A 25,828-nucleotide genomic window follows, 5' to 3' on the forward strand; every position below is an offset into this window, starting at 1 on the left:
TGTGTGTGTGTGCGCCTTATAAGCGCTAGTCAATTATGATTGCATTTCTTATTTTGGCAAGAAGACAACGCATCCGCAGACATCGAATGTTAGCCATCCTACTATATCAGGTAAATCGAAAGGTACAATGTATAAGTGTGATGTCAGGAAAAGTAATGTGCGCAGGCTAACGTTTCCAAAAGCTAACCAAACATGAACATCACTTTTATGATACGTGTTTGAGACGTCATGTGCATTAGTAGCACAATTTCTAACTTATTTACATTTGTTTTTACTTACACTTGTATGTTGACTTCTGCATATTAATGTTGGTTTTAAGATTTATATATATATATTTTTTTTTATTTATTTAAATGTTGTATTATTAGAACATTTCAAATTACAATACAACAAAACATAGGACATCACTACATATATTTTCTAAGAAGCCAGTGCATAGTAGCAGTAGCAGCAGGATTTCTGCCGATAAATGTGTGCTTTAGTATTGTTCTCTTTGGAAACTGTGGTATAAACGGGATAAACGCCTTTCTGTACATTACCTTGTCCCGCTGCGTGGTCTATTATTTCCAAGGTAATTCCAAGGTCTGGGTTTATCCCTTACATAATACACAGATGGCATCAACTTGGTGAAATCCTTCCTTCCTCCGCCTGCTCTCCCACTCCTCAAAACGACAACGTTTCATCTCCTGTGGCAAAAATAAGTATTGAATTAATCTGTTTTGTGTATGAAAAAGTAAGTGTTTGTGATGTGTGATTTGAACAGATTACTAAACTATATTATATACGTACATTCTCCTGGTCTGCAGCCAGAGAGAGATGTTCTACACCTGCATTGCTTCCTGTTTGGGGTTTTAGGCTGGGTTTCTGTACAGCACTTTGAGATATCAGCTGATGTAAGGGCTTTATAAATACATTTGATTGAAATTTGATTGAAGCCTAAGACGCCGTATCTCCCGCATTTCCTCTAGAGACTGAAATCAATACAAAATAACGTCAAATAACAATATGCAAACTATATGTAAATGTTGGCCAATCACAAATAAATAGCATGTGAAGCCAGCTATATGAAAAACATCTCATTTTATGGAACGCAGCCAAAATCATTAGGGGAAAGACTAGGTCTGGTGACGTCAGCGGATATGGAAACCCTGGTGGATAGAGCCTAAAAACAAGTGTAAACTAGTCAGTCGTAGGTTAATTTCCAAACACTATTTCATTCCACGATCTTGCTTTAGTCATCATGGAACTGTTGTGTGTGTGTGCGCGCCTTATAAGCGCTACCGTCAATTATGATTGCATTTCTTATTTTGGCAAGAAGACAACGCATCCGCAGACATCCTACTATATCAGGTAAATCGAAAAGTACAATGTATAAATGTGATGTCAGGAAAAGTAATGTGCGCAGGCTAACGTTTCCAAAAGCTAACCAAACATGAACATCACTTTTATGATACGTGTTTGAGACGTCATGTGCATTAGTAGCACAATTTCTAACTTATTTACATTTGTTTTTACTTACACTTGTATGTTGACTTCTGCATATTAATGTTGGTTTTACGAGTTATATTATTTGATTATGTTTTATTTAAATGTTGTATTAGAACATTTCAAATTACAATACAAACAGAACAACACTACATATTTTTTCTAAGAAGCCAGTGCATAGTAGCAGTAGCAGCAGGATTTCTGCCGATAAATGTGTGCTTTAGTATTGTTCTCTTTGACAACTGGTATAAACGGGATAAACGCCTCCTTTCTGTACATTACCGTGGAAAAATGAACTCCCCAAAGTGACTCGGCTCCACCTTGTCCCGCTGCGTTGTCCATTATTTCCAAGGTAATGTACAGAACGTCTGCGTTTATCCCTTACATAATACACAGATGGCATCAACTTGGCGAAATCCTTCCTTCCTCCGCCTGCTCTCCCACTCCTCAAAACGACAACGTTTCATCTCCTGTAGCAAAAATAAGTATTGAATTAATCTGTTTTGTGTATGAAAAAGTAAGTGTTTGTGATGTGTGATTTGAGCAGATTTACTAAGCTATATTACATACGTACTTTCTTTATCCTGGTCTGCAGCCAGAGAGAGATGGTAAGCCTCTCTTGAAGACGCCTTATCTCCCACATTTCCTCTAGACTGAAATCAATACAAATAACGTCAAATAACAATATGCAAACTATATGCAAATATTGTCCAATCACAAATAAATAGCATGTGAAGCCAGCTATATGAAAAACATCTCCTTTTATGGAACGCAGCCAAAATCATTAGGGGAAAGACTAGGTCTGGTGACCCTGGTGGAAATACCCTAAAAAATAAGTGAAAGCTAGTCGTAGGCTCCATTCCAAAAGGGAAGCATCCTCCAAAAGTGTACAACGAATGTATTAGGAATTTGTCAAGGAATAAAATAGCCTTCGAGTCAACTGAATCAGCGTAATCAATCAAGTCTAAAAACGAACCTAATGTTACAGCTGATTTTCCATTACCATACCGCCCTGCATCCCACTGCTGGCTTGCTTCTGAAGCTAAGCAGGGTTGGTCCTGGTCAGTCCCTGGATAGGAGACCAAATGCTGCTGGTAGTGGTTTTTGGAGGGCCAGTAGAAGGCACCCTTTTCTCTGGTCAAAATTGTTTTATTGCAATGCCCTAGGGCAGTGATGGGGACATTGCCCTGTGTAGGGTGCTGTCTTTCAGATGGGATGTTAAAAGGGTGTCCTGACTCTCTGTGGTCACTAAAAATCCCATGGTACTTGTTGTAAGAGTAGGGGAGTTAACCCTGGTGTCCTGGCTTTCAATTGGTTCATTCATCCCCCCATATCTCCCCTGTAACTATTCCCCAGGTCGTTGCTGTAAATGAGAATGTGTTCAGTCAATTTACCTGGTAAAATAAGGTTAATTATTATTTTTTTTAATCAATTTGTAATCTGTATTTAATAATGTAATAGGTCTCCAATTATCTATGAAAAGGGGATCTTTATCAGGTTTTGGTATTCAGGAAACAATCCCTTGTTTCATGGTAGTAATCAGCTCACCCTTAGCTAGACATTCTTGGAACATGTTGAATACTGGTCCCTCTAAATGTTCCCAAACGTGTAAATAAAATTCCACAGAAAGATCATCTGTTCCAGGTGCTTTTCCCTTCATAGATTTAAGAGCGTCTCTAATCTCTACAATAGAAAACTCCTCATCACATATGGACTTGAACTCATCAGAAATCATTGGAACATGACCATGTTTTATAAAATGTACACATTCAATCCCATTAAAATTTGATTTATACACATTTTCATAGAAAGAATACACAAAGTTGGGTATTTACATAAGGTCGTGTCAATATTTAAGGCAGAAAGAGATTCTCTTATAGTTCCTTTTTTCAAGAAAAAAATAAATAAAAAATAATAATAATATATATATCAAAAAAATATCTTGTGTTTCTCACCCTCGTCGACCCATTTTGCTCTAGATGTAATAAAGGCCCCTTTAGCTAAATAAATTCACATTTGATCTAGTTCTATTCGAGATCAAATCTGTTTCTTCCTCTGTTGAAAGGGAACCCTTTTCTAAAAGAACATTACATGTATTCATAAGCTTCTTCTTTCATCTTCTTTCAAAAATGTTTGCTTCTTTAGTTCCTTACTGTGTTGTAATGGCAATAGACCTTACCTTGAATTTAAATATTTCCCAGTTACTTCCATGCTTTGGTTTTAAATCATTCGAGTTAAATGAGTCTATGATCAAGTTCTTTATACTCTTGTTAAAGACTGGATCATTTAGGAGTGAATTATTAAGTTTCTGAAATAATGACGCCTGGGGAAGGAACCAAGGGGAGTGACATATAAAGGGCAGGTAATAAAGGAGGTGATGGAGTCCAGGTGAGTGTCATGTTGCGCGTAACGATGGTGACAGGCGTGCACCATAACGAGCAGCCTGGTGACCTAGAGGCCGGAGAGGGAGCACACGTGACAGTTTCCAGTATCCTCGAATGCCACTAGATTTTTCAGAACATTCTAACTTCAAGAATATAATTTTATGATCAGTCAAAGGAGCATGTTTATGATTTACTTCTTGTACATTCTGTAAAAGTGAGGGGAGAAATGAGAAACAGATCCATTCTGGACCTGGCCGTCATTGACCTATAACACCAGGTGTATTCGTTTGAGTTCACATTAAAGAATCGCCATGTATCGATCACTGTCAGTTTACTGCAAAATGAGGTGATGGTGTCACTATTCTGAGACTTTTAGCTATTATTCTAGGTGGAAATCTATCTGAAGAGTTATCAGGTGTTATAAGCCATGCATTTGTATACTTGTTTTGCAGCTCAGTAAGCTTATTAGCAAGATCCAAAAATAAAGTATTCTTTGAGGAGTAAGAGTTGTACCCAAATACATTGTATATAATAAAACAATCATTATGTAGTTCGGAGATCAATATAACCCATCTCTGGACATACAAGACTCTGAAATATCACCTCTAAACTTATGAAGCAGTATCATAGTACCAGCTGAGTGGTTAGACCCGTGACTATAATAAACAGTATTTCCCCATTGTGATTTACAAAAAACTAGAATCTGAATCGCAGGACTGAGTCTCCTGGAGTAGAATGAAATCTGCATTTAGAGTGTTTACAAAATAAAAATAGTGATTTTCTTTTAGGTATGTTTTGTAAACCCCTGGCATTTAGAGATACAATATGTAGTGCATTGAATTCAAAACGTTGCATAACCTGACAAAAATCAAATAAAAATAAGAAGACAAATACAGTAGTGATATGAATAACTGGTTAACTAGTTGAACTAGTAATCTAAGGAGCTAATAAGGAAACCTGAGCTTAGAGAAAGAACTGGACTACCCTAAACTGAGGTATTTACAGTGCGATCAATATGATGAACCCGTATTCACATTTACAAACCTGGTGATATAGAATGGGGTGAATGTAAAAATCACCAACTTAACTCAAGTAATTTTGCTAACTCTTAAAACTTCTTAAGACTAGGGGGCGGTATTTTCGTTTTTGGCTAAAAAACGTACCCATTTGAAACTGCCTATTTCTCAGCCCCCGAAACTAGAATATGCATATAATTGTCAGATTAGGATAGAAAACACTCTAAAGTTTCCAAAACTGTCTTAATATTGTCTGTGAGTTAAACAGAACTGATATTGCAGGCGAAAACCGGAGGAAAATCCAATCAGGAAGTGCCTCTTTTTTTGAAACCTCTCTGTTCCTATGCATCCCTATTGCCCATTTAAAGGGATATCAACCAGACTTATTTTTCTATGGCTTCCCTAAGGTGTCAACAGCCTTTAGACATAGTTTCAGGCTTTTATTTTGAAGAATGAGCGTGAACGACCACATTGCGTAAGTGGATAGGTGGGGGCTCTCAGAGTGAGTTGTGCACAAAAGGGAAAGGCAGCCATTGTTACTCCCGGTCCTAGTGAAAAGCCAACTGTCCTGGTTGATATATTATCAAATAGATTTTTGAAAAACACCCTGAGGATGGATTATAAAAAACGTTTGACATGTTTCTGTGGACATTATGGATATAATTTGGAATTTTTGTCTGCATTGTTGTGACCGCTCTTTCCGGTGAATTCCTGGGCATAACGCAGCAAACTAACGGAGGTATTTGGATATAAAAAATATCTTTATGGAACAAAAGGAACGTTTGTTGTCTAACTGGGAGTCTCGTGAGTGAAAACATCCGAAGATCATCAAAGGTAAACGATTAATTTGATTGCTTTTCTGATTTTCGTGACCAAGTTACCTGATGCTAAGTGTACTTATTGTTTTGTCGAGCAATCGATAAACTTACACAAACGCTTGTATTGCTTTCGCTGTAAAGCATAATTTCAAAATCTGAGACGACAGGTGGATTAACAAAAGGTGTGTTTTGCAATATTGCACTTGTGATTTCATGAATATGAATATTTTCTAGTAATATTATTTACCTGTGGCGCTATGCTAGTCAGCGTTTCTGATGACAATTATCCCGGATCCGGGATGGGTGGTTCAGAAAGGTTAACGTTTTCATTTGACTTAGAAAGAAGAGGACATCCATTTCAGGTTAATGTAGCTACTGTATATACCTGAGCACAGTGTTTTCAAAACATTCAGTAATCTCATGACATTCATTTGATGTCCTGGCAATCGAGCTCCTTTCCATCGATAAATGCAAAAGGGCCACTGAAAATGCTCTCTTCCCTTTTTCTCTAGCCTTTTTTTCCCTTGCAGCAGCATCTTCTGGAGTGAGAGCCTCTTTGATGTGTAGTTTATTCTCCACACGAAACCTGGTTTAAGTTTTGGCTGACTCTTCTTAGCGGATGTACAATCATCGCGAATTGAATTATGGGGCGTTTTAGGCCCCGGATTGAACATAATTGTACACTCGCAAACTCGATCAAAAAACGAGGGTTAAGGGGCTTACGTTGCCAACTAAAGTATTATTTTAAGTTAGTAAATAGGGCAAGCTGTTTTGTAGCTTATCTACATTGTACCTTCATTATGCTAGCCTAGCTACTTTATTAGGCTATCTACATGTATGATGAAAGACAAACACCAAGAGGCTGGATGGACAGTGTTGTTTTACCTAGTACAGGCAGGGGTGCCAGGTTCAGCTAAAATTTGTAGCACAATAACCACTCAAACTGCCCACAAGGCCTAAAAACTAGCCCAAATTTGTGTTTTCGCAGCAAGAGACGAGTTGCCACATTTCGCGAATAAACCCTTTTTCTATAACGTTATTGAGCGAATTAAGAAGGAATATCAAAGTAAATTGTAACAACGTAAGAAGCTAAATTCGTTTTTCCATCAAAACAATAATTCTTACGAACTAATGTGTCGAAAAGGAATTTAAATATGTCACAATAGAAATAAAAATTAGCCCTCATTAAACTCGCCAGAGTAAAAGTATAGATCCCTTAATAGAAAGTTACTCAAGTAAAAGTGAGTCAGACGGTAAAATACTACTTGAGTAAAAGTCAAAGTATTTGGTTTTAAATATACTTCAGTATCAAAAGTAAATGTAATTGCTAAAATATACTTAAGTATCAAAATTAAGAGTATATTAAGCAATGGAGACGGCACCATTTTCTTGTTTTTAAAATGTACGGATAGCCAGGGACACATTGCAACACTCGGACATTATTCACAAAAGATACATTTGTATTTAGTGAGTCCGCCAGCCCAGAGGCAGTAGGGAGTGCGTGAATTTGACCATTTTCCTGTCCTGCTAAGCATTCCAAATGTAACGAGCACTTTTGGTTGTCATGGAAAATGTATGGGGGGAAAGTACAATATTTTCTTTAGGAATGTAGTGAAGTTAAAGTAAAAGTTGTCAAAAATATAAATTGTAACGTAAAGTACAGATACCCCAAAAAACTACTTAAGTAGTACTTTAAAGTATTTTTACTTAAGTACTTTACACCACTGCACGTTTGACTGCTATTTTTAAGCAGTAAGGCACGACGCAACGCAGTTTAGGTTGCTAGATGCAGGTAGTCTACAGCCCGATAGCTTACAGTAACCTAGGCATGATGTAAAATGAATGATTTAGCATCTTGCTTAGTTGAAATTGACAGACTCATTTATTCAACGTGAATAGCGAGGCGATTTGGAGGTAAGACGTGCTTCTGGTGCCCTGCTGGAATAGGCTACTGAGGATGGGGGTCATAATTTCAATCACTGAATCATATATTAATAATATGGATATGAACTGAATATTCCTACAGCTAGTGTTTTTTAAAGGGTTTATTTTTGTTACCTGTCGCCTAATCTGACTGACTGTTCACGTCAATCAAATGCATTCTAATAACAGCTGATCGGCAATTGCGATAGAACTGTGACCATGATCACAATTGATAACTTCCAATTTCATTAACTAAACATGGCCATTAATAATTACATAATAATACAAGGCTACAACAACAACAAATTTAAGTTATAGGCTATTTATTGCAGGTATAGCAAATGTAGCCTATCATTCTCCACTTTTATTGTAATTTTCATTTTGGTATTTTTCCCATAACATAAGCACGCGAGGGAGTTCCATAACTTCCATTTCATATTTCCACTGAGCATGCTATGGTTTTCCATAAGCAAAGTCATTAGAATGCAGTTTAAACCACCTCCCGAGCAAATATATCTAGAGCGCCTAAAGTCGTTTTCTTGTACTTTGTCACCGTTATTTCTTGATTAGTTCTAGCGCGTTCATGTTTTATGGAAAAAGGGTTGGAAATAGGTCTGCCTTCTGCAGCGCTCAGTCTCAACACACACACACACCCCTGGACCTCCACCTTCCCACCACTCACCACTCCGTAGACAAACATTGGCAGTAGAATGGCCTTACTGAAGAGCTCAGTGATTTTCAATGAGGTACCGTCATAAGATGCCAACTTTCCAACAAGTCAGTTCCTCAAATTTCTGCCCTGCTAGAGCTGCTCCGGTCAAATGTAAGTGCTGTTATTGTGAAGTGGAAACATCTAAGAGCAACAAAGGCTCAGCTGCGAAGTGGTAGGCCACACAAGCTCACAGAGAGTCTGTCCTCAGTTGCAACACTCACTACCGAGTTCCAAACTCCATCTGGCAGCAATCTCAGCACAAGAACTGTTCGTCGGGAGCTTCATGAAATGGATTTCTATGGCCGAGCAGCCGCACACAAGCCTAAGATCACCATGCGCAATGCCAAGCGTCGGCTGGAGTGGCGTAAAGCTTGCTGCCATTGGACTGGAGCAGTGGCAACGTGTTCTCTGGACTGATGAATCACGCTTTACTATCTGGCAATCCGACGGACAAATCTGAGTTTAGCAGATGCCAGGAGAACGCTACCTGCCCGAATGCATAGTGTAAAGTTTGGTGGAGTAGGAATAATGCTCTTTTTCATGCTTTGGGCTAGGCCCCGCTACAGCATACAATGACATTCCAGACGATTCTGTGTTTCCATCTTTGTGGCAACAGTTTGGGGAAGGCCCTTTACAGTTTCAGCATGACATTTCCCCCGTGCACAATGCAAGGTCTATACAGAAATGGTTTGTCAAGATCGGTGTGGAAGAACTTGACTGGCCTGCACAGAGCCATGACCTCAACCTTTGGGATGAATTGGAACGTCGACTGTGAGCCAGGCCTAATCGCCAAACATCAGTGCCCGACCTCACTAATGCTGTTGTGGCTGAATGGAAGCAAGTCCCTGCAGCAATGTTCCAACATCTAGTGGGCTGGCGTGGTTACATGTGGTCTGCGGTTGTGAAACCAGATGGACCTACTGACAAATTGTCTAAAATGACGTTGCAGGCGGTTTATGATAATTTAATGTTTATTTCTCTATCTGGCAACAGCTTTGTTGGACAATCCTGCAGTCAGCATGCCAATTGCACACTCCCTCAAAACTTTAGGCATCTGTGGCATTGTGTAAAAAATCTGCACATTTTAGTGTCCTATTATTGTCCCAAGCACAAGGTGCACCTGTGTAATGATCATGCTGTTTAATTAGCTTTTTGATATGCCACACCTGTCAGGTGGATGGATTATCTTAGCAAAGGAGAAATGCTCACTAACAAGGATGCAAACTAATTTGTGCACAAAATATGAGAGAAATAAGCTTTTTGTGCATATAAAACATTTCTGGGATCTTTTATTTCAGCTTATGAAACATAGGACCAACACTACAAGCTTATTTAGATAACTTAAAAAATAAATACAAAAAATATATAAATATATATTATCAATTGCCCATAAGTTAAAAAAATTATTTAAAAAATGTAGATATGATTTTTAGGCCATATTGCCCAGCCCTGCAATGAACACAATTGCATTTTATCGATGGCAATTTAAATGCACAGAGGCACAGTGACAAGATCCTGAGGCCCATTGTCGTGCCATTCATCCGCCGCCATCACCTCATGTTTCAGCATGATAATGCACTGCCCATGTCGCAAGGATCTGTACACAATTCCTGGAAGCTGAAAATGTCCCAGTTCTTCCATGGCCTGTATACACATTAGACATGCCCATCAATTCAGCATGTTTGGGATGCTCTGGATCGACGTGTATGACAGCATGTTCAGTTCCCACCAATATCCAGCAACTTTGCACAGCCATTGAAGAGGAGTTGGACAACATTCCACAGGCCACAATCAACAGCCTGATTAACTCAATGTGAAGGTGATGTCATGCTGCATGAGGCAAATGATGGTCACATCAGATACTGACTGGTTTTCTGATCCACTTGCTTTTTTTTCAGGTGTATGTGACCAACAGATGCATATCTGTATTCACAGACATGTGAAATCCATAGACTAGGGCCTAATGAATTTATTTAAATTGACTGATTTCATTATATGAACTGTAACTCAGTAGAATCTTTGGAATTGTTGTGTTTTTTATATTTTTGTTCAGTATAAATATTTTGTCTTTCCCATTCACCCTCTGAATGGTGCACACACACTATCCATGTCTCAATTGTCTCAAGGCTTAAAAAATAATTATTTTACCTCTCCTTCCCTTCATCTATACTAATTGAAGTGGATTTAACAGATGACATCAATAAGGGATCAAACAGTAGCTGTTACCTGGTCAGTCTGTCATGGAAAGAGCAGGTTTTCCTAATGTTTTGTACACTCAATGTACATTTTGTTAGTAATCTTGCCAGAAGATTCCGGCTCTGCAGTAACGCTTGTTTACACAGCTGCACTGGGGTCAGAACGCAATCATGGTTATGTTAAGACACCGTGGAGCCGGTGCAAAATATGGGTTGGAAGACATACCTCGATGCAGGTATGGGATATGCCTCTGTACTACAAATTGTACTTTTATCCACACTGATACATCGAGAAGATTTAAAATACTTTTCAACTGCCCTTTTCGTCCTAATGCTAGCGAGCAGTGGCTTCCTAATGCTAGCGAGCAGTAGCCAGCCACTGTAGCGTTTTGGAATGGCAGTGTCAGCCAATCAACTCCTTTGTTGTTCAATGCAATGAGTATAGTGGCATATCCCATCCCTGCATTGAGGTAAATTTTCTGACCCACATCTCGGGCCGGCTCTACGTTGTCTTTTATAGAGTACCACCGTATGAGTCATAATACCCATAAATCCTAGCGGTCAAACAGGAAAATGGTTCCAATCGTTTTTCCACCGTTCATTTTTCCCATAGGAGATTTTATAAACACTTAAAATAACGGCTGTGTTTCATGTCGTCTTATCCTGACGTGACGTTTTGATAACTGTAAATCTCTCTAGGACAAGGTGACTTTTATCAATATCTTCACCTGTATTTACCCCCCCCCCCCCAAAATGAAATGCTAACTAGCTGCTAATGTGGCTATCATTAAGAACTACAAATGCCATAATGATCTGGATGAGACTGCCGAATCGAGGCAAAGGGTAGAATCTCTTGAATAACTATCTAATGTTAGCTAAATGTAGCAAGGAATAAATGTCTAAATGTCTTTAAATGGATAATTCTGTGAACTGTCTTGTGAAAGTTTTAAATGTACACAATACCTGTTAGCAAAGGTGTCAGCTAGAGATGACGTGCAGGAGCTTGCAGGGATTTGTAGTTTTGCATGATGTCTACTTTGATGCTAATTAGCATTTTTGAATCTGAGAGTAAATAGAGACAAATATATTGATAAAAGTCACCTTATGACACCTCCACTGTGGGGCTCTATGCTCTATGTGACCATGGTTGCATTCTGACCTCAGTGCAGCTCAGTGTAAACCAGCTTAACAGTAGGGTTTGTGTGGAATCTTCTGACCAAAAACGTATGACCAAAAACGTTTTCACTGAACACAAAACATTAGGAACACCTGCCCTTTCCATGAGACTGACCTAGGTGAACGATCTGATCCCCTAATGATGTAATTTGCTAAATCCACTTCGATCAGTGTAGATGAAGGGGAGTCCTTTCGTTTGGTGATTGGCATTCAGGTCGTGACAACGAAAAGGCATCGTCCAATAGAAGGTGATTGGAATTGGAGAACCATGGCTCAGTTTCAAAGCTTGATATTTATAGTAAGTTAAACGTTTCGGTTTTGTAACACTTCGTAGCTTGGCATCATTTCATGGTACAGCAGAACTTGGAACCAGATAGTATGCTCAGAGTATACACACGGGCTGTGTCTGAAATCTGTATTTCCTAATACTACTTATTAAAACTAGGCTACATACTGTGTCCTCATTTTACTCCATACTATTTACAGTGTAAAGTTTAGTACAAATGAATGCAGTAAGCAACATACTAGGCTCACCCATATTGAGAATGGGCCATATAATACACAATTGTGTTGATTCCTGCCATTTTGTTCATTTGGGTACATCGCATCCCCTCGTCTCATTATCAACTGTTGTCAAACACGTAGGCCTGGAAAGACGATTCTCTAATTCTACTGGATGAAAAGCCGAAATTAGTATAACATCCTGGAATTTTAAAGCAAGAAAATGTCACATACCATTAAACATTTAAACATTATATTTTCGCATACCTAAAATGCAAGTCTGGGTATTTAAACATGGCACTTTTGGTTGAATTCTTGTTTTGAAAATTGTTTTGAGTCTTTTAACAGTCAAATCTTCTAGTAAGGGGCATGGCCTTTCAACAACAAATTATCAAAATAAAACTTTTCTCTGGAAAAAAATCGACCTGAGTAAATTACTAATGTCACTTACATTTACTTACTGAATGTATGATGAAAACATGGGAATCTTAACTATGCTTTCTCTCTATTTACACTGTCAATCTGAACTCTCCTCCCGTCTCATCTCTACCTTAACCCCAAACTCTCTTCAACCCTGCTTCGTCAATGTGTGACCCCCCCCTTATTGTTCAACAGTGGTAATGTGTTCATTTTCTCTATTTACAGATGAACCTAGCTATCATTTTGACACTTCTTCTAACCATTGAGCGCTCTAGTGCATGTGGTAGAGCAGAGTACAGAACAGGTGTTGAATGCTGTCCTATGTGTTCACCAGGTAAGGACCAGCTCTGTATACTATATGGATTATTATGAAGAAAATACATTGCAATACCAATCAATCCATGTCACTGACCTTCTATCCCACAGGAAACCGGGTACATAAACACTGTACAGAATTTTCAAGTACTTCCTGTGCCCCCTGTACCGACTCCACTTTCCTTGATGAACCCAGTGGTCTTACGGCATGCATACTGTGTACAAATTGTGACCCAGGCTTTGGATTGAAGGTAAAGCAGTCATGTAGACCTTCACCAGACACGGTCTGTGGGACACTGGAGGGGTTCTACTGTCATGACCCAACTAAGGATGGTTGTAGAGCAGCCCAGAGACACAGCAGCTGTAAACCTGGCCAATACATCAGTCACACAGGTTGGTCTTCAAGCAAATCTTCCATTGACATCGGTGAATGATTTATGCAATCATGTGTTAAGCACATCTCAAGTTAGGATCCTTAATGAGTTTCACCCTGTGTTGGTGCAGGAACAACATCTACAGATACTGTGTGTTCTGACTGTACTGGTGATGCCTATTCAGATGGATCATTTACATCCTGCCAGCCACACACACAGTAAGTGTGGCTCATGCAAATGGTTATTTCCTTCAAATACTGAAATATGCGAACAGTTTTCATAATGTAAAACTGAAAGTTAGATGACTGAATTGTTGATTTACCAGTGGTCTATTTCTCTTATTATAGATGTGATACCTTGAAGCGTCAGCAAATTAAACCTGGAACTCATTGGTCCGATTCTGAATGTGGACCACAGACCTCCCTTCCCATAGCAATAATATCTGCTGTGGTGGTGGTACTAGCTTTGATAGCAGCAGTGACAGCAGTAGCTATTAGAAGAAAAAGAAAAGATCCTGTATCCGGTGAGCTTATTTGGAGGAATTGTACAGTTTCATTTATTGTTTTAATTGCCCAGATGAACAAGTGAGAAACATCCAACACTGAATCAAATCACATTTTATTTGTCACATGTGCAGAATATAATGGGTGTAGACTTTACCTTGAAAAACTTGCTTACGAGCCCTTCCAAATGATGCAGTTAACAAATAAATACAAAATAGTAACACGAGGATTCAAATAAAATGCACAAGAATGCAGCTATATACAGGGAGGACCAGTACAGTTCCCGCGTGGGAACTGTTTGTAGAGCATGGCACTTGCAACGCCAGGGCTGTCGGTTCAATTCCCATGGGGGAACAGTATGTTAAATGTATGCACTCACTACTGTAAGTAGCTCTGGAAAAGGGTGTCTGCTAAATTATTAAAATAAATACAATAATGGAGCTACATACAGGAAGTACCAGTACAAGATCACACAAGATGAATAAAACAAAATACACAATAATGTTCTGAAAATCATGACAACACCCCTGTCAAACAGTGTTTGTTATCAAGTTCTCAATGTTGATTCTTGTACTTTTCCAGAGAGGACTTTTCCAGAGACACAAATCCCTACAGACGTATGTTAATGAATTACCCCACAATACCCACTTTATACAGCAGTATTTTCTATCATACTCAATATGGTAAGGAGACGGCTGACAGGAATTTATATTCCCACAAGGGTTACACTTTATGTTTTATTGAGTTGAGGTTTCCTTTTACTAGGTACCAGACACAGAGGGAACATCAATGCTGTTTGTGGGAACAAGAACAGGTAAGGTAGCCGATAACATCAGAATGGTACAGTTTGCTTGAGTTCATGAATTTCAGCCAGATTTGAACTAAAACTTCTTCTTATGAATATTATACAGATTCAAGCCTCCAGGACTTTCATCAGAACAATCCAGTCTGTGTGGTTCATTGGCTTGAAAACTAGACTAGGCAGTAGGGCCCAATTTCTGTCCACTACATGGTGAATGTGATCTAGAAAGTTGGAGGCTGGCACATTTGTGTTGTAAAGATTAAAAAGGCCATGACCTTGATAGACAGCCTGTCTTCCAATACTGGGGATGAAGGAAACCTTAGTAGGAGCCAGGTCTGTTCTGTCCGGGGAAAGGTCAGGTGTGTCCATGATTTCAAATGGTCAGTCCAAGTCACTTGACGGAATTTGGAATAAAACACAAATGCCATTTTGTAATAATTCCACAGAGTAAACATCAAGAGGCAATGGTGCAGTTTCCTGTCAGCCGTCTCCAGCCGTCTCCTTACCATATTGAGTATGATAGAAAATACTGCTGTCCAGTGTCACCCATGTTTTATTTTGTTAAACTTTTATTTAACTAGTCAAGTCAGTTAAGAACAAATTGTTATTTACAATGACGGCCTACCCCGGATAATGCTGGGCCAATTGTGCACCGCCCTATGGGACTCCCAATCATGGCCGGATGTGATACAGCCTGGATTAGAACCAGGGACTGTAGTGACTCCTCTTGCACTGGGATGCAGTGCCTTAGATCGCTGCACCACTCGGGAGCCCTGATGCATAGCAATGGGACAAATGTTCTGTATACAGTTCTATTCTTACAATCCTCCTAAAATATACATTTTATTGTCACACTGGGATACGTGCTGTGAAATGTGTTGTTTTACCGGGTCAGCCATAGGAGTACTCTGCCCCTGGAGTAAATTAGGGTTAGGTGCCTTGCTCAAGAATACATCGACAGATTTTTCACCTTGATTGTATAGTTATTTGTATTGTATCTTTGCTTTTTATTTGTATTTATTTATATTCATTTGTATTTGTATTCATTGATAATGTATTGATGTTTTTGATTCCATGGGTTTACAGTCTATTCTATTGAATCCATTTGCTTCTCTGTAAGTCATGGTTTGTGCTTATTTCACCAGCCATCAGTGTTCAGCCTATTGTTGCTGTAAGTGTATTGCTGGTGACTAATGTCCCCTCTTGGGATTATTAAGTAGAGGATCTGCAATAAAATTAATACAATTAGACCAGCTAACTTTCTTAATGTTCTTATGTTCAAGTGTCCCAATGATGTTAGCTACATTGTAAAAATGCAATTGAATGAAACAAAATGTGAAAACTGCAAGGGTGTGAGTAGGTCAGTTTAGTTAATCTGTATAATGAACCTCCTGATATTTCAGACGTGTATTATTGACTAAATTCCAAAACAATTCTTAATTTCTTGAAAGATTCCAAACGAGAAGGATTATGTTGACTTTCCTTTAAAAAGTGCATCCTTCCTTGAAGATTGACTGATTGGACAGGTGAATTGTCTCCACATGGGTTTCACCTGTCATTTATACCTCAAGGAAGGATGGAAGGCAGTGGCGGTCAGTGCCGTTTAAGATTAGGGAGGACGGTTTATTTTAATGAGCATGGCCTTATTTATATTACAGCATATTCATGACTGTCATTCATATTCCATTCACCCAGATCAATGTAACAGGCTAGGCTAGGTTTAGGCTACTACATAATACTCTAATTATCCCTATACCCGTCATGAGATTGCTACAACCTAGCCTACGATTAAAAGTTTACAAAGTAGGTACACAAGTCGAGAGATCAAGGTGACAGACAGTGACACATTTAATACGACCTTACACACTCTTACCTACATCTAGCTGATCTAGGGTGTAATCAATAGTCCAAACAACTGCAAACAAGACTTTCTATTGGACAAATTCAAGAATGTTTATCCTCATTTTGTTCTGTTAGCTGCTGTTTAAGAAATTATTTTCAACCGAATGACCAGGTTTAAGTGCCTTTGAACGGGGTATGGTAGTAGGTGTCAGGCGCACCGTTTTGTGTCAAGAACTGCAACGCTGCTGGTTTGTTTTACACAATAGTTTCCCTGTATATCAAAAATGGTCCACCACCCAAAGGACATCCTGCCAACTTGACACAACTGTGGGAAGTATTGGAGTTGACATGGGCCAGCAACCCTGTGGAACGCTTTCGACACCTTGTAGAGTCCATGCCCCGACGAATTGAGGCTGTTCTGTACACTCAGTGTATGTTTGAATGCTACGAGCGTGTACAATAATCATGCACTCATACGTGTACTGAACAACAAGTTGTGACCTTTGTTCAATTGATAAGGTTGAATGGGTATACAGCCATATACTGATTAACCCAGCAGTGCTCTAACTTTAACAGTGTCATCTATCCCTCTGCCTTAAAACACTCATGGATGACTAAAATTGAATCTAAAACTAAACTTTAAAAGAAATAAAAAAGAAAGTAGAAACTTCAGGTTACAAGACTGTTCAAACTAAAACTGATACCAAAACCAACAGACCACAACACACATCTAGAATTAAATTTAAAAATGAAAAGCCCAAATTGTAAAGAGAATAAATATTTTAAAATGAGGAGCTGAAGTAACCTTGGTCATCTCAGTTTTCTGTGTTTCTTTGTATTGAAGGCTGAGTTGATAGTTCTTCTGGGGGTCAGGAATCTAATGGAGGTGGAAAAGGGGGTGCAGTAGAAGAGCCAGCAGATAGACCGGATAGAAGAGGAGCTCCACAGGCTGAGGCCAGCCCTGAGTGGGGTCCTGACATTATGTTATCTTCTTGTATAAAACCTAAAACGAATCTAATCTTGCATGGTGGCCTTGTCTGTGCCACAAACACAAATCTTCAAGTGTGAATATGCCTCTGCTATCTTTTTGTCGTTTTTTTTTTCATTTGTGAGAAGTGAAAATGAAAATAAGACAAATAATTTACTTAAACAAGGGAAGCATAGAAATTGTGAACATACTCTGTATAACAGATCTACTGCTTCTTAGATTTGCTTTAAATAAGTGACAGATCTATAACTAATTTCTATGCAAATTTGTCTGGTAGCTCAAAAGGTACATACTGCAGCTTTAAGGGTTAGGGACATCCCAAGGATTCCAGATAGCACGAACACTTGAAAGTATCTCGTTCATAAACGAAAGTGTAAACTACTCCGAGTTAATCTAACAGGTAAAACTGCTCTGTTACATGTGTAGGAAAAGTGTATTCAATATTGATTAAATATCGTATTTGAAATATGATTTTCGAAATTAACTGTTAGCTAAAGTTTTATTTTAGTTAGTGCTAGCCCTAAAGTACACGACGCTTCACGTCCTTTAAGTGCATGCTCTGTCCAGCCGTGTGCGTAGCCATGACAAAATGTAGCATATCTAAATTAAATTATTGTAACGTTACCTTCATTATACTAGCCTATCTACATACATGATAAAAGACAAACACCAAGAGGCTGGTCAGCGTTGTTTTAGCTAGATACAGGCTTAAAGGGTAACATTAGGTAGCATAACCGTAACTACATGTAACATGAGTTTGCATTAGTATACGCATCAAAACTCCCAAAGCGAAGTGAGACCTCGCTTTAAATTTTTTCGAGTTATTACTTAAACCCGATCAGAATTCCGAAGGTGCAATTTCGAAATTGGGTTGTGCATAGTCCGTTTTCCTGTCATTTCTACTTGCACATCATCATCTGCTCATCTATCACTCCAGTGTTCATTTGCTAAATTGTAATTACTTCGCTACTATGGCCTATTTATTTATTGCCTCACGCCATTTGCACACACTGTATATAGACTTTCTTTTTTTTCTATTGTGTTATTGACTGTTCATTTGTCTATCCCATGTGTAACTCTGTGTTGTTGTTTGTGTCGCACTGCTTTGCTTTATTTTGGCCAGGTCGCAGTTGTAAATGAGAACTTGTTCTCAGCTAGCCTAACGTTACCTGGTTAAATAAAGGTGAAAAAAATGTCATGCATTGCATAACTTAGAGAGCAATTTATAACTTGTCAGAAATGTCCAGATCACCTAGCCCATGTCAGAAAACTAGGTTTTGTAGCCCATAGATTTTGTTGTAATGTTTGAGACACTCAAAGATCACATGAATACACATTAGAAGATTTTGTTGTAATGTTTGAGACACTCAAAGATGACATGAATAGACATTAGACATGGCAAAATGTATAGAATTGCAAGAAAATGACCTTTTAAAACAGCAAAATGTTCTCTGCACCCTGTGACAAAATGTGTAGAATTGCAGGAAATATGCTTTAAACCTGCTGAATCCATTCCACCAACAAGAGGGTGTGAACAGTTTGTGTCATGAACAGTGCTTGTGTCCATAGAAATAGACATGGGCGTGAGATGTTCCCCAATGTTGGAAGTGGGTCCTGAGTGAAACAGTTTGGGAACCCCTGCTGTAGAGAGTCATTGTACCATCTAAACCACTGTGAAATACTCTACATGGGAAAAAGTATGTGGACAACTGCTCGTCGAACAACTTATTCCAAAATCATGGGCATTAATATGGAGTTGGTCCCCCCTTTGCCGCTATAACAGCCTCCACTCTTCTGGGAAGGCTTTCCACTAGATTTTGGAACATTGCTGCAGGAACTTGCTTCTATTAAGCCACAAGAGCATTCTTGTGGTCAGGCACTGATGTTGGGTGATTAGGCTTGGCTTGCAGTCAGCGTTCCAATTCATCCCAAAGGTGTTCAATGGGGTTGAGGTCAGTGCTCTGTGCAGGCCAGTCAAGTTCTTCCACACCGATCTCGACAAAACATTTCTGTACGGACCTCGCTTTGTCCACAGGGGCATTGTCATGCTGAAACAGGAAAGGGCCTTCCCCAAACCGTTGCCACAAAGCACAGAATTGTCTATACTGTCATTGTATGCTGTAATGTTAATATTTCCCTTCACTGGAACTAAAGAGTCTGAACCATGGAAGAAACAGCCCCAGGCCATTATTCCTCCTCCACCAAACTTTACAGTTGGGACTATGCATTTGGGCAGGTAGCGGTCTCCTGGCATCCGCCAAACCCAGATTTGTCCGTCGGACTGCCAGATGGTGAAGCTTGATTAATAACTCCAGAGAACGCATTTCCACTGCTCCAGAGTCCGACGTGTTGCGCATGGTGATCTTAGGCTGGTGCTCGGCCATGGAAACCCATTTCGTGAAGCTCCCGACCAACAGTTATTGTACTGAAGTTGCTTCCAGAGGCAGTTTGGAAGTCAGTAGTGAGTGTTGCAACCGAGGTCAGACCATTTTTACACGCTATGCGCTTCAGCACTTGAGCTTGTGTGGCCTACCACTTCGCAGCTGAGCTGTTGTTGCTCCTAGACGTTTCCACTTCACTTTATTTTGAAATGTAAAGATTAACTAAATACATTTCCTCTCTTCTCATTAACGGCAAATGATTGCATCTTGTTATTAACCAGTTTATTGTTATGAATAAGCCTGTCCATCATATCCCCCATTTGTACAAAATACTAATATGCTTGCCTGTTTCCAATGCTAAACTTCAACCACTAGAAACTGTGCATAGGCATGATCTAAAGTTTGTAAGAAGATGAGCACATTTTCATGTCAAGTTCAGTTTTTATAAATGCCAACTTTTACTTGAAAACTGACAAACGCATGTTTTAGGGTCCGTTTTGTACATATGCACGGTTTATAAATGAGGCCCCAGGCCGGGGTTTGAGAAATCGATTAGAGAAGAATTCCTTCATAGTTGTACATTATCTCAATCTAAAGGCACAACCTAGATTGGAGCTAATGTCTTTACTTGAACATGTTATAACTCCAACCTAGTGAAAGTGATAAACTGACACGTTTATATTTTTGTCAAACTCGACTTTATATCGAAAGTGTCTTTGATTTGACGGCTTGAACATGCGCAGATCGTCTCGAGACGACAGTTAGACCCGATTACGTGTTTCTAAGCATGAGTCGCCATGACATCACCTACAAGTGTGATCGAGGATTTCTATTGGTGAAGCAGTTATAGTCTGTCTTCATACTGTACTGTCTTTGGTAGAACGGACATTGCTCCATGTACAAGGCTACTTCACCACAAGAGGCCACCATTTTCTAACTATTTTCCAATTTCTCAGTTGATAATTTCTCAGTTGATAATTAGTTTATTACAGTTTTTTTTGCAGTGATTCAATTCAGCAAGACATCATAATTTACAAATTGAAAGTTTATTATATTGTATTATGGTTCAGTTTCATTCACTATTGATGGTGGTGATTGATAACTCAAGGGTGGCCAGTAAACGTATATTACTATATTATATTTAGTAACTGGGCAGTGTATGCAATATTTATGCAGAATATAATTGAACTATTCTTACTATACATGTACTAAAATACATTAAGTCCACAGGTCAGTTCATCTCGATACTTCAAAACTCCTAAGAACTTCACATATCCAGTGTGTGGGTCTTCCAGGGAGTTGGAGAGGATTGAGGAACCATGGAACAGTTTGGAAGCTTCATATGGACTGTAATTTCTGATTTGTGGCTTGTCTTATTTAAAAACAAATGATCACTGTAAATATTTCCTTTATGAAATATGAATCAGAGTTATTATTAGCCTACTATATAGTTTTAGTTTAAATTTTACTGAAACCTCATCGAAAAAACATGGAGGAGAGAAATGCATTTCTTGACTGAATTTGCAGATAACGGGTTATCTTGGGTTTGGTGTCACATCTTTAAATGTAATGTATGCTGATGTTTTATTTCTTCTCTGCAGATGTATATAACTTTCTACTTCTAAACGTTGACCCCTGTTCCACATATGATTCAGCCATGTATAAAATAGGTGATAGATATTGCAGAATGTGTAGGCCTGGTAAGGACCTTATGTATTTTTATGAAGGGTTAATTATAATAATAATAAGAAGAAGAACTAATAATTATGATAATAATACCAAAACATAATTATTTTCTGTTTTTCTTTTCAACAGGATATTGTGTACATAGTCATTGTACTAAATCTACAAGTATACCTTCCTGTGTTCCCTGTATTGACTCCTCATTCCTTGATGAGCCCAGTGGTAAAACAACATGCAACAACTGTACCACATGTGATCCAGGTGAGAACTCTGTGTTCTGGGCATAAACACTGAGCTACTTTACTATATCAGCTGTTATTTTAATGAAATACAACAGACTTTACATTTAGCTTCAGATACCAAGTGACATGTTTTCTCTATAGGTTTGGGTTTGAAGGTAAAGCAGCCATGTAGACCTTCATCAGACACTGTCTGTGGGACACTGGAGGGGTTCTACTGTCTAGACCCAACTAAGGATGTTTGTAGAGCAGCCCAGAGACACAGCAGCTGTGAACCTGGCCAATACATCAACCACACAGGTTGGTCTTCATGTAAATCTTCCATTGACATCAGTGCATGATTTATGCAGTCGTGAGTTAAGCACATCTCAAGTTAGGATCCTTAATGAGTTTCACCCTGTGTTGGTGCAGGAACAACATCTACAGATACTGTGTGTTCTGACTGTACTGGTGATACCTATTCAAATGGATTATTTACATCCTGTCGGACATATACACAGTAAGTGTGGCTCATGTATAATGGTTTTTCCCCTCAAAATATCATCTAAATACTACAATATTAACATAGAAATGTAAAACTGAATGTTGGATGACCAAATTGTCGATTTACCAGTGGTCTATCTCTCTTATTATAGATGTGATACCTTGAAGCTTCAGCAAATTAAATCTGGAACTCATTGGTCCGACTCTGAATGTGGACCACAGACCTCACCCACAGCTACAATAATATCTGCTGTGGTGGTGGGGGTACTCGCTTTGATAGCAGCTGTGATGACAGCTATTATGAAAAGAAGAAGAAAAAAACACCAAAGATCCTATAACTCGTGAGATTATTTTGGGGGAATTGTACATTTATTGTTTAAGTGAGAAATATCAAATAGCACTAAATCAAATCAAATGTTATTTGTCACATGCGGCGAATACAACGGGTGTAATGCTTGCTAACGAGCCCTTCCAGATGAAGTAGTTAAAAAAATAAATACAAATAGTAACACGAGGATTCAAATAAAATACACAAGAACGGAGCTACAGTACCAGTCAAAAGTTGACACCTACTCATTCCAGGGTTTTTCTTTATTTTTACTATGTTCTACATTGTACAATAATAGTGAAGACATCAAAACTATGAAATAACACATGCAATCATGTAGTAAAGCAAAAAAGTGTTAAACAAATCAAAATATATTTTATATTTGAGATTCTTCAAAGTAGCCGTCCTTTGCGTTGATGACAGCTTTGCACACTCTTGGCATTCTCTCAACTGCTGAACAATTCATAAAATCGCCACCGGACAATTTACATTGATTTGATTTAATAGTCACCTGGAATGCTTTTCGATTAACAGGTGTGCCTTGTTAAAAGTTAATTTGTGTAATTCCTTTCCTTCTTAATGCGTTTGAGCCAATCAGTTGTGTTGTGGTAGGGGTGGTATACAGAAGATAGCCCTATTTGGAAAAACACCAAGTCCATATGATGGCAAGAACAGCTCAAATAAGCAAAGAAAAGGGACATTTAAGACATGAAGGTCAGTTAATCTGGAAAAGTTATGGGAAAGTTTCTTCAAGTGCAGTCGCAAAAACCATCAAGCGCTATGATGAAACTGTCTCCTGAGGACCGCCACAGGATAGAAAGACCCAGAGTTACCTCTGCTGCAGAGGATAAGTTCATTAGAGTTACCAGCCTCAGAAATTGAAGCCCAAATAAATGCTTCACAGAGTTCAAGTAACAGACACATGTCAACATCAACTGTTCAGAGGAGACTGCGTGAATCAGGCTTTCATGGTCGAATTGCTGCAAAGAAACCACTACTAAAAGGACACCAATAAGAAGAAGAGACTTGCTTGGACTAAGAAACACGAGCAATGGACATTCGACCGTTGGAAATCTGTCCTTTGGTATGATTAATCCAAATTAGATTTTTGGTTCCAATCTCTTTGTGAGACGCTGAGTAGGTGAACGGATAATCTCTGCATGTGTGGTTCCCACCGTGAAGCATGAAGGAGGAGGTGTGGGGGTGCTTTGCTGATGACACTGTCTGTGATTTATTTAGAATTAAAGGCGCACTTAACCAGCATGGCTACCACAGAATTCGGCGGCGATACGCCATCCCATCTGGTTTGCACTTAGTGGGACTATCATTTTGTTTTTCAACAGGACAATGACCCAACACACCTCCAGGCTGTGTAAGGGCTATTTGACTAAGGAGAGTGATGGAGTGCTGCATCAGATGACCTGGCCTCCACAATCACCCGAGCTCAACCAATTGAGATGGTTTGGGATGAGTTGGACCGCAGAGTGAAGGAAAAGCAGCCAACAAGTACTCAGCATATGTGGGAACTGCTTCAAGACTGTTGGAAAAGCATTCCAGGTGAAGCTGGTTGAGAGATTGCCAAGAGTGTGCAAAGCTGTCAAGGCAAAGGGTGGCTACTTTGAATAATCTCAACTAGCTATTTTGATTTGTTTCACACTTTTTTGGTTACTACATGATTCCATATGTGTTATTTCATAGTTTTGATGTCTTCACTATTATTCTACAATGTAGAAAATAGTAAAAATAAAGAAAAACTCTTGAATGAGTAGGTGTGTCCAAACTTTTGACTGGTACTGTATATACAGGGAGTACCAGTGTGGCTCAGTTGGTAGAGCATGGCGCTTGCAACGCCACAGTTGTGGGCTCAATTCCCACGGGGGAACAGTATGGAAAATGTATGCGCTCACTACTGTAATTGGCTCTGGAAAAGAGTGTCTGCTAAATGACTCCAATTAAGTTAAATACAAATAAATGCTAGAACACACAAGATCAATAAAATATATATTTTTGAAAAAACCACGATGCATACCAATGGGACAACTATTTCATGAAAATGTTTTGTATACAGTTCTGTTCTTACAATCCCCTCAATCTATGTTTTATTGTCACATACACATGGACACGTGCAGTGAAATGTGTTGTTTTACAGGGTCAGCCATCGACAGATTTTTCACCTTGATTGTATAGTTATTTGTATTGTACAGTTCCTTTGTGTATTTTGTAGGTATTGTATTATACTTTGCACATTATTCATTGTATTGATCATCTATTGATGTTTTTGATTCCATGGGTTTACAGTCTATTCTATTGAATCCATTTGCTTCTCTGTAAGTCATGGGTTATGCTTATTTCACCAGCCATCAGTGCTCAGCGTGTTGTTGCTGTAAGTAGTCACTAGCAATACAATGTCCCCTCTTGGGATTATTAAGTAGAGGATCTGCAATAAAATGAATACAATTAGACCAGCTAACTTTCTTAATGTTCTTATGTTCAAGTGTCCCAATGACGTTAGCAACATTGTAAAAATGCAATTGAATGAAGCAAAATGTGAAAACTGCAAGGGTGTGAGTAGGTTAGTTTAGTTAATCTGTATAATGAAACTCCTGATATTTTAGATGTGTATTATTGACTAAATTCCAAAACAATTCTTAATTTCTTCAGAGATTCCAAAAGAGAAGAGAAGGATTATGTTGACATTCCTTTAAAAAGTGCATCCTTCCTTGAAGACTTACTGATTGTACAGGTGAATTGTCTCCACATGGGTTTCACCTGTCATTTATACCTCAAGGAAGGATGGAAGGCAGTGGCGGTCAGTGCCGTTTAAGATTAGGGAGGACGGTTTATTTTAATGAGCATGGCCTTATTTATATTACAGCATATTCATGACTGTCATTCATATTCCATTCACCCAGCTCAATGTAACAGGCTAGGCTAGGTTTAGGCTACTACATAATACTCTAATTATCCCTATACCCATCATGAGATTGCTACAACCTAGCCTACGATTAAAAGTTTACAACGTACAACATGTTGAGAAATCAAGGTGACAGACAGTGACACATTCAATGCGGCCTTGCACACTCTTACCTGCATCTAGCTGATCTAGGGTGTAATCAATAGTCCAAACAACTGCAAACAAGACTTTCTATTGGACAATTTCAAGAATGTTTATCCCCATTTCGTTCCGTTTTTCTTCTAAGAAACGTTTTTCAACAGAATAGGCAGAATGAACCCCTGATCACCCGCAAACACATTTCACT

The 25,828-nt window shown here is 38.8% G+C and overlaps 1 protein-coding gene across 1 annotated transcript; it reads left to right on the forward strand.

Moving 5' to 3' along the window:
* Window positions 1–25,035, forward strand: LOC139556886 (uncharacterized). The gene is made up of 14 exons (XM_071370981.1): window positions 1–110; window positions 12,856–12,964; window positions 13,057–13,338; window positions 13,450–13,537; window positions 13,667–13,842; window positions 14,405–14,439; window positions 14,588–14,636; window positions 14,734–14,790; window positions 21,059–21,184; window positions 21,437–21,535; window positions 21,651–21,779; window positions 21,902–22,057; window positions 22,169–22,256; window positions 22,393–25,035. Exons 1-14 carry the CDS (start codon window positions 36–38, stop codon window positions 22,583–22,585), a joined length of 1,662 nt encoding a protein of 553 aa, XP_071227082.1. The 5' UTR covers window positions 1–35; the 3' UTR covers window positions 22,586–25,035.
* The last annotated feature ends 793 nt before the right edge of the window (window positions 25,036–25,828 follow it).

Source organism: Salvelinus alpinus, chromosome 28, assembly GCF_045679555.1.
Source record: "Salvelinus alpinus chromosome 28, SLU_Salpinus.1, whole genome shotgun sequence".
Taxonomy (NCBI): Eukaryota; Metazoa; Chordata; class Actinopteri; order Salmoniformes; family Salmonidae; genus Salvelinus; species Salvelinus alpinus.